The sequence below is a fragment of the Octopus bimaculoides genome, chromosome 5 (genome assembly GCF_001194135.2).
Source record: "Octopus bimaculoides isolate UCB-OBI-ISO-001 chromosome 5, ASM119413v2, whole genome shotgun sequence".
Classification (NCBI taxonomy): Eukaryota; Metazoa; Mollusca; class Cephalopoda; order Octopoda; family Octopodidae; genus Octopus; species Octopus bimaculoides.
Genome location: NC_068985.1, coordinates 43,500,787 through 43,511,054, shown reverse-complemented (window position 1 = coordinate 43,511,054; position 10,268 = coordinate 43,500,787). Strand labels below are relative to the sequence as shown.

The window sequence follows — 10,268 nt, the reverse complement described above, 5'->3', positions numbered from 1 at the left end:
ACACCAAATATACAGTGCGTGTGTTTTTATTGGCTAAACTGGCAATATGACCATCCCCAAATACAACAACATCTGTTTCAACACACGATTTCACATAAAAAATCTTGCAAAACAAATATATATATATATATATATATATATATATATATTTAGCTGTCTAACAATCTATAAGTTAGAAAAAACAGGCACTCATATATTTGTCGATAGTGAGTATATTAATATTTATACAATACAATCCATTTCATCCAATTTTACCAATCAGTCTTGCACAGTTTGGGGAAAAAAATCAATCCTTTCACTTGATAGAATGGCTGGTAGGAAGTGTATAGCAATGGATCTTACCATACTCTTCCTACCAGCCCATTTGATGACTTTCAGGGTTGGGTTTTTCCCCAAAACTCTTGTGTGTGGAACCAACTGGTAGTAAAATCAGCTGAAATGGATCTATAATTCTGTATTGTATAAATATTAACACACACGCACACACAATATGGTGCAGGTATGACTGTATGGTTGACAAGTTTGCTTCACAACTATGTGGTTTTTGACTGGCATGAAGTTTCAATTAAGAAACTAAGAGCATCATATGGGATCTTGAGCAAGTATCATAGCCTTGGGTCAAATAAAACCTTATAAGTGAAATTTCATGTCTAAGATATCATTTATATATTTGGGTGGTAATATTAATCTGCCCAGTGGTTTAACACCACCACTTGGTCTTTCAACAGTCATCCACTCTGTTGCAAGTATTCCAGTCAGATCTTCTGTCTAATAATAACTTCTTCCTGCTAGTTTTAGAGGCCCAGACACTCATTCCACATTTGGGTAAGTAATTAAAAAAATGTAGGTATCTTTATGGCTGATATTCCTAGTGGATGGAGTTTATGGTTGAGCCTCTCTTTTCTAAATATATAACCATATATTATAATTTCTGGATTATTCCATGCTGTAAATGGAGAACTATTTGCAATATTTGATTACATTCCTTTTACATTCTGAGTCAAATACTACAAAAGTTACCCTTGTTTTTCAGTCATTTATAGTCAGTTACATGAAATACTAGTGATATGCTGTGCTCCTCCTCTACAATTTGTACTAAATACAGAATGCTAAATGTTACATTTTCTTGCTAATTCTCTTTATATCTATCTTCACAGATTCCCTTTTTTGATTGGAACTCAATGGCATTGTCAGACTGGCCAGAAAAAGTTGGGTATCTCAGCAAAAAGATATTCAGATGACCTTCACTACAAATTTAGATATTTCAATAAAGTTGCTTCCTTGAAACAAAAAATTTGGTATTAATCAAAATTATTGAATGGAATTTCTGTATAAAAGAAAAGGAACAAATGAGAAAATGCTTGAAAATCATGTCTAAACTTTTATTTTGTCATAGCAATAAATTACCTCCAAAGGCTTTGGTCAATCCAAGACTGTTGGTAAAAGACTCTTGCCCAAGGTGCTGGGCAAAGAGATCAAACCCAAAATCATGCAGTTGAAAAACAAACTTTTTAAATTAGAAAGCCATGCAATGAATGATACAAGTGTTGAACTGTGCCTCCCCATTTTGAAGTAAAAGACCAAGTCAAATCTGGTGCTGGTGTTTTACTGTGTTTCTGGGGCTAAACATTTCATTTTACACTACTTCAGTAGTTGGTCTGTCAGAAATAAATACCAGATCAGCTTGGAGAGCACTGATAGGGGCTGATCAACTGTTAATATGTATCTCTGCGATATCAACAAAACTAATTATCCTTTAAGCTCTGACCCAGTGTCCAGTAAATTAATTACTGGTAATTACATCACAATAAATCTGTTGCCTGTAATTATATCACAAGTTAATTACATTAGCAATTCATCACCATGCTAAATATACTGTCAGTAAATTTTATTACCATAGAGTAGATATGTCATTAAACTTTATTTAAAGAATAATTGTATTACATTCCATTTATTTATTTTTGCATCTGCTTTTCCATGCAGGCTTGGGTCAGTTGAAGACTTACTGAGGCAGTATTTTACAGCTTACCTACACATAATCTACCTCTGCTTTGCCTTTCCCCTGTCTACTAACCCATGCCAGCATGGAAAACATAAGTTAAATGATGATGATGCTCTTATCCCCATCTGTACTATCAGTCATCACCCCCTCTCCCATCTCATGTATCATCCAATCGCTTGTCCATGATTCATTGGATCCACACCTCAACCCTTCCACCCAATCTCTACAGTCATCATCTACTCTTCCCCAACTACCCGCTATCTATTCATCATCAACCACTTCTCAACCCTTGTTCTTCAGTACATTCACCTCCCCATCTCTAACCATCCCTCTTTCTCCCCATACACTCTTACAACCTCTCCCTACTCTCACTCCATGTTACTCTGTCCCCACTCACACTTCTGTTCACCTTCTTGTACATTCAGGGTTCATCCTGGTACTTCACCACTATTTTATCTCTTTCCAAGCACATGGCTTAGTGGTTAGGGTATTCAGCTCATGATTATAAGGTCATGAGTTCAATTGCTGGCAGCATGTTGTGTCCTTGAGCAAGACAATTAATTTAACATTGCTCCAGTTCACTCAACTGGCAAAAATGGGTTGTACATGTAATTCAGATGGGCCAGCCTTGTCACACTCTGTGGCACGCTAGATCTCCTTGAGAACTATGTTAAGTCTGTGGAGTGCTCAGCCACTTGCAATATTAATTTCACAAGTTGGTTGGTCCATTGATCGGACCAACTAGAACCCTTGTCATAACTCACTCTTCTATAATATGAGTAACCATTTAATTCCTCTACAGCATGAAACCTTTTTTGTTATTTTAACTTCTCATTTCCTAGCACAGAGCCATCTTCCTTTCCTGTAGTCCTACTCAGTTGAAGGGGATCTTAGTGCTGGTGCCATGTAAAAACATCCAGTACTCTCTGCAAAGTTGTTTGGAAGAGCATCCTATTGGAGAAACACGCTAATGCAGACATTAAAGCATTATGTAGTCCTCAAGCATTTGGATCCAGTCAAACTATCCAATACATGCCAGCGTGAAAGATGGCCATTAACTGACAACATTAAATATGTGTGTGTGTGTGTATTTATATTTATATATATATATATATTAGAGAGAGAGAGAACAAATAGTGAAGGATTATCATCATCATCATTTAACGTCCATTGTCCATGCTGGCAGGGGTTGAACGGTTTGACTGGGCTGATTTGGCATGGTTTTCTATGGTTGGATGTCCTTCCCAATGCCAACCACTCTGAAAGTGTAATGGATGCTTTTACATGCCACCAGCACGGGTGCCATTTGCATGACACTGGTCTCTGCCACAATTGCGATTTTGCTCAGCTTGATGGGTCTTCTTCTCAAACACGACATAATGCCAAAGATCTTGGCCTTTGCCTCCATGAGACCCAACACTCAAAAGGAACTCAGCCACCTTGCCTCTGTGAGGCCCAGCACTCGAAAGGAACTCAGCCACTTTGCCTCCATGAGGCCCAACGCTCGAAAGAAACTCAGCCACTTTGCCTCCGTGAGGGCCCATGTTCAGTGGTTGATTTTTTACGTGCCACCACCATGGGTGCACTTGGTTTTATGGGTACTCTTAAGCAGAGCACATTGCTAAATGTTTCAGTCATTAGTCATTGTCTCTATGAGGTTCAAAGTTCAAAGATCATGCTTCACCACTTCGTCCCATGTCTTTCTGAGTCTACCTCTGTCACAGGTTCAGTCCTCAGGTAGAGATCAGCACTTCTTTACACAGCTGTCCTTGTCTATATGCATCATATGATCATGCCAGCACAGTCATCTCTCTTGCACACCATATCTGATTCCTCTTATACCTAATTTTTCTTTCAAGATGCTTACACTCTGTCAAACATGCACACTGACATTGTACATCCAGGGAAACATACCAGCTTCATTTTTCTCAAGCCTACGCATGTCCTCAGCTCTTATAGCCCATGCTTCACTGCCATGCAGCATAGCTGTTCACACACAGGCATCAAACAATTTGCCTTTCACTCTGAGAGAGAGGCCCTTTGTTGCCAGCAGGGGCAGGAGCTCTCTCAACTTTGCCCAGCCTAATCTTATTCTCACAGTTATGCTCTCGAAACAACCTCCTCCACAACTAACCTGGTCGCCTAGATACTGGAAGCTATCTACTACCTCTAGCTTGCCCCACTGGCAGTTGATGGAATCTATTTTCCACACATGTTCAGCATTTATTATGCTTGTGCACCTTCCACATACAAAAGTTAGTTTCTCTGTTAACTTTCCTTTGATGTTGCTGCACCTTTTGTGTGTCCAAAGCTTACAATGGGTGCATCTTATAGAGTTTCTACCTACACTTTTTTTACAGATTGAGCAGGGTCATCTACCTGAGGGGATTTGTGATTTGTCTGCCTTCCTACTTACTATGACTTTGGTTTTTGCTAGGTTAACTCTAAGGCCCTTTATTCTAGACCTTGTTTCCATCCAGGCAAAATACTTCATAAGCTCTCTGTTGGCACACCAGGCTAACAATATTACTTAGATTAGTGAGTAATCTTTTGGTAGGGTCCAAAGTTATGGTTTGTCACAATTCTATATTGTAAATCCATGGATGGGCTTCAGATATTACAGAGTGATATATGAGACAAATTGAAATAATGGTCATTACAAATTGAAACACCTAAGAAAATTAATGATACCTTCGTCAGAGCCATTGCTGGAAATAACAAACAAAGCACTTAAAGAATGGCTATTGTTTCAATCAATTTAATTCCAGCAATGACTCTAAAAAAGGTATCATTAATTTTCTTAGGTCTTTCAATTTACCTCAATAGACCAATTGAGTAAACCTTTCTATAATGACTACTGGAAACAGCTGTAAGCCAACTTTGGTATAATAAAGGAATTATATGTAATGACCATTATTTTAACTTGTCTCATATATATATATACACACACACACACAGCCATATGATTTGTGCTGTGCTTAGAAGCAATGTACATTATCAGAATCTCTGACTGAAGTCAAATACCACTCCAAATCCTTGTTATAATATCCATGTGAATTGATTTCAGACTGGCTAGCTTGTACAGGACATGGAATGGTATAATATATAAAATGAATTGTAAAAATAATTGTAATTTGAATGTATTTAACATGTTTCAGATAATTGTGCAATAGCTAAAAAAGGAATTTCATCACTTATGCAAAATCTTCTATTAAGACAACTACAGAAGATTTTGCAGAAGAAATGAAAGTTCCTTTTCATCTCTCGCACAATTATCATATGTATTAAATGCATTCAAAATATCGTTACTTGGTTTGACTTCATTTTATATGTATACACACACACTATATCATCATCATCATCGTTTAACGTCCGTTTTCCATGCTGGCATGGATTGGATGGCTTGACTGAGGTCTGGAAACCAGCGGCTGCACCAAGCTCCAATTTGATCTAGCAATGTTTCTACAACTGGATGCCCTTCCTAATGCCAACCCATTCTATATATATAATGGGCTTTCATAAAGTTTCTATCTACCAATTTTACTTACAAGGTATTGATCAGCCTGTGCTATTGGAGAAAAACTTGTCCAAAGTTGCTACGCAGTAGTGTAGAGCTTGAGACCATGGTTTTAAAAAAGCAAAAAAAAAATTCAAAAAAGGAAATTTTCATCATTATCATCAATATATACATGGAAAACAGTCTCTAAAAATGCAGTAAAAAAAAATAGCACTTTTTTTTTTTAATTAGAGGAAGATAAAACACATTCTAAAAAGACAAATTATGAGTAATTCCTCTTAAATATTCCAATATTTCATGATTTTAATATTCATTGATGATGCCTTGAATTCTTGCTACACTCGCTTTATATTTTTTTTCTGTGATGTGGAATGTCTGCAACAGCAATTCACTGTTTGATTATTATTTTTTCAAGATTTCTAAAAGAAATTTTCTAACCACAGGATGGGATTTTGTTGTCTTTTGAATCTGTTTTAATAAATGCAACATATTTATTCTACAAAAATTTTAATATTTAGTGATGTAGTTAGTCTGTGGATAAAGAATCATGACAATACATTTACCAGTGTTGTATCTGGCGTAACAATGAAGAATTTACCTCTGATGTATTGGCTCATAATGTAATTACCCTGTGAGGAAAATCAGCAGCAGCAGCATTTAACACCCCTGTTCCATGTTAGCATGGCTTTGATGGTTTGACAAGATCTGGTGGGCCCAAGTACTGCATCATGCTCCAGTGTTTGCTTTAGTATGGTTTCAACAGCCCTTCTTAATGCCAACAACTTTATATTGTGTACTGAGTGCTTTTTTCATACCACCTGCACTAATGAGGTCATCATACAGTTTGCAAGACTATGAACCCTAAGGGCAACTTCATACTAGGAGACAAGGAATAATGATGGGTAAAATATGAGAGGAAAGGGCTGGAGCAGAACAGGTTTCTTGCTGTTGAGAAGCTACATAACGACTCACATTTTAGAAGAGAGAGTGGGAATGATTAAGTGAAGATGGAGAGCAATAAAAATAGTAGTGGTGAGATATGAGGATGGACCTTCAAAGAATGAGTGGGTCAGAGGGACCAGGAGTGAGTGAAGGGGAGTGAAATTCCAGGTGCGACATTTACCAGGATGTAATTATCTTGCAATGATGTCACAGCTAACCCTTTGAAATACCAACAGAACTGATTCCTCCTTCAATACATATCTGTGAAAAAACAATAGAGTAGGCAATTGATTGTATTCATCATAGCAGTTATTTGGTCTTTTGTGATCATATATATACACACACACACACACACACACACACACACACACACACACACACACACACACACTCACAGAGGCATGGCTGTGCAGTTAAGAAGTTTGCTTAACCATGTGGCACCTTAGGTAAGTTTCTACTATAGCCCCAGGCTGATCAGTGCCTTGTGAGTGAATTTGGTAGACAGAAACTCTGCAGAAGCCTGCCATGTGTGTGTGCATGCATGTTTGTTTCTTGATACTTGACAACTAGAGCTGGTTCATGTACATCCCCATGACTTAGCAGTTTAGCAAAAAGAGACTGATACAATAAGTATCAAATTTAAAATATGTAACAAGGGAAGCTTGATCTTTGCTGGGGTACTACTTCGAAGGCAGTACCCCAGCATAGCTGCAATTCAGTTTCTTAGACAAATTAAACAATAAATATATATTATGCTGGAAAGAAAGTTCCATTGCATTTTAAACATATGTTTTTCAATAGTGACTGTAAAATAAACATTAATTTTTACATTGTTCTTTCTTTCTTTGCAAACTACTTAAACTATTGTGGTTAAATTCATATCAATTTTACCCTTTTAAAATTTGTTTAAATCAGACCTATGTCAGACACTCCATATTATATGAATTCAAAAGGGGCTCTTCAGCAATGGAAGCAGCATGAAATATTTATTCTGTCTATGGAAATTAAGCTTTAAGTGTCTGGTCATATCAACAATTATTTGGCCATCTTCACTTGGAAAAATTTTCTCTAGCAAATTCCTCTTGATCTGGATAACCAAATTCTGTCAATATTGAGTATCTGAAAACTGTAGTCGAGTAAAATCCAAAGCAAACTGTGTCAGAATTAGCAAAACATTTCAAATCACACTTCAATCCTAAAACACCTTCATGAACTAGGAAAATGTCTAAACTTGGTCAGTAGATCCCTCATTGTCTGACTGCTTCTCAGCTTAATCAAAGAGTTACTCATTGAAGAGTTGACGTAAATGATAAAAAATGGGTTTTCTATAAAAAATGTCTAATGAAAATGATAATGGTTATCACCCATCGAAAAGGAGAATCCATCCCAAAACCAGGAGTACATACAAAAAAAGTTATGCTCTATGTTTGGTGGGATATGAAGGGTGCCATCTATTACAAAGTGTTAAACGAAAATGAAACAGTTAATGCAGAGAAGTACTGTCATCAAATTAAAGCATTGAACAAAAATTTTCAGTAAAGATGCACATCATTGATCAGTCATAGAGAAGTGTTGCTCTTACATAATAATGCAAGACCACATATTGCCCAAACCACTCAGGAAAAGATTATGGCACTAAATATGGAAGTTTTGCCTCATTCTCCTTACACTCTTGATCTTGCTCCATCTGACTATTATCTTTTCAGATCATTGCAACATTATTTAGAAGGAAAGTATTTTATTAATTGTAAAGAGATTAAAAATGATATTGAGAGTTTCTTTGCTTTGAAATGGGAAGAATTTTATGCCTGAAGAAATGACAATTTGCCAAACAGATGAGATTATGTTATCAATAATGAGGAAAAATATCATCTTGATTAAATATATTAATCAAGACCAAAGGAGTTTTTGTTTCTTTCCCATTTTGAGATGCATCGCAGCTTTCTTTCCAACCTAATATATATTAAATAACTATATTATGGTACCAATTCACAGTTGCACTAAACTGTTGATAAGTACATAGCACCGATAAGAAGTCACAATCTATTAACCTTTTAGTTTGTAAGTCAAACATCGTAATGACTTAGCTTATCATAGATCTATATTAATAGATATCCCCTTCAATAAAACAGATCAGATTAGTGACGTTAATACTGAGATTATACAGCAAGTATTAGGATTACTGAAGACGTAGACCAATAAATAATTGTGGTGGAGATGGTGAGGATTTGTGGTTGAATTGGTAGTTATTTGTCACATAGAATGTTCATTCATACAGACTAGCAGCAGCAGCAGTAGTAGTAGTCAATTAGATAACCCAAGTGTGATGCCACTGAATTGTGTTTATGTAATGTATGAAGTGAGCCACCATGCTTCAATCTATTCTTCTGAGAGAGGCTGAAACACCATTTCTGGTTAAAGGTCGGTAGATCAATTTCATTAAAAACGATGGCACAAAAGTAATAGCATGCAATCCTAAAAGGCAGTAGCATAATCTACTTCTTGTGGCCTAATCTGGTAACCCTGCAGGTCAATGCTATTTACAGATTTTGTTGTAGGTTGAAAATAAGAATGTGACAGTTATGCTTTTTCTCAACATATGGCTGTGTGGTTAAGAAGCTCACTTTGCAACTATGTAGTTTCTGGTTCAGTCCCACTGCATAACACTTTAGGCAAGTGTCTTCTACTATAACCCTGGATCCACCAATGCCTTATGAATGATTTTGGTAGACAGAAACTGTGGTGTGTGTGAAGGCACGTGGCTTAGTGATTAGGGTATTTGGTTCACAATCGTAAAGTCATGAATTCAATTCCCAGCAGCACATTGTGTCCTTGAGCAAGACACTTTATTTCACATTGCTTCAGCCCACTCAAAAATGGGTAGTACCTGTATTTCAAAGGAACAACCTTGTCACAGTATGTATCATGCTGAATCTCCCTGAGAACTACATTAAGGATACATGTGTCTGTGGAGCGCTCATCCAACAACTGACAGACAGAACTTTAGGCTCAATTCAGACAGCTGTGTGAAGCTGTGGTCAATCCGTAACTGGAGAGGTTGCTGCTGGATTCAGCTCCTAGAAAGAGCCAAGTAATGATTGTCAGAGAATTTCTATGACTTCACCGACACCAATTTCCCCAATTCTCCCAATTGTAATCCCATGGATTACTATGTGTGGAGCATGATTGAGAAAGACACCAGCCACACTGCCTGCAACACCAAGGCTGAGCAGATAGCCAAGATCAAGGTGTTTGAAGATCTTCCTAGGGACACAGTGAGGAATGCATGCGCAAGGTTCCAGAGCCATCTTGAGGATGTGGTGAAAGCTGAAGGGGACTACTTCAAGTAAACTGTTATCTCCCAGCCATAATCTAGTGGATGTTTTTTGATTTTTTTAAATACTTTTATTTTCGGGTTGGATATAACGGTTTCTTTTTTGCTTATGCAAAGTGTCAAATTTAGCCTGAACAACCTGTACCAGAGATATATTCTATAAAATAGTTTTATATTCTAAACAAATACATTATACATGTTATATTATAAAACAAATGCATTATACAACAGATATATGTGTGTGCGTGTCATCATCATCGTCGTCGTCGTTGTTTAATGTCTGCTTTCCATGCTGGCATGGGTTGGACGGTTTGACTGAGGACTGGCAAGCCAGAAGGCTGTACCAAGCTCCAATCTGATCTAGCAATGCTTCTACAGCTGGATGCCCTTCCTAACACCAACCACTCCGAGAGTGTAGTGGGTGCTTTTTACGTGCTAACAGCATGAGTATATATATATATATATATATATAT

The 10,268-nt window shown here is 37.0% G+C and overlaps 1 protein-coding gene across 1 annotated transcript in view; it reads left to right on the top strand.

Moving 5' to 3' along the window:
- Positions 1-1,294, top strand: part of LOC106881290 (FAST kinase domain-containing protein 1, mitochondrial) — a 32,699-nt gene extending 31,405 nt beyond the window's left edge. The window contains exon 10 of the mRNA XM_014931623.2: positions 1,158-1,294. Within this exon, the coding sequence (XP_014787109.1) occupies positions 1,158-1,241 (84 nt within the window). The 3' untranslated portion in view covers positions 1,242-1,294. The remainder of the gene's footprint in view (positions 1-1,157) is intronic.
- The last annotated feature ends 8,974 nt before the right edge of the window (positions 1,295-10,268 follow it).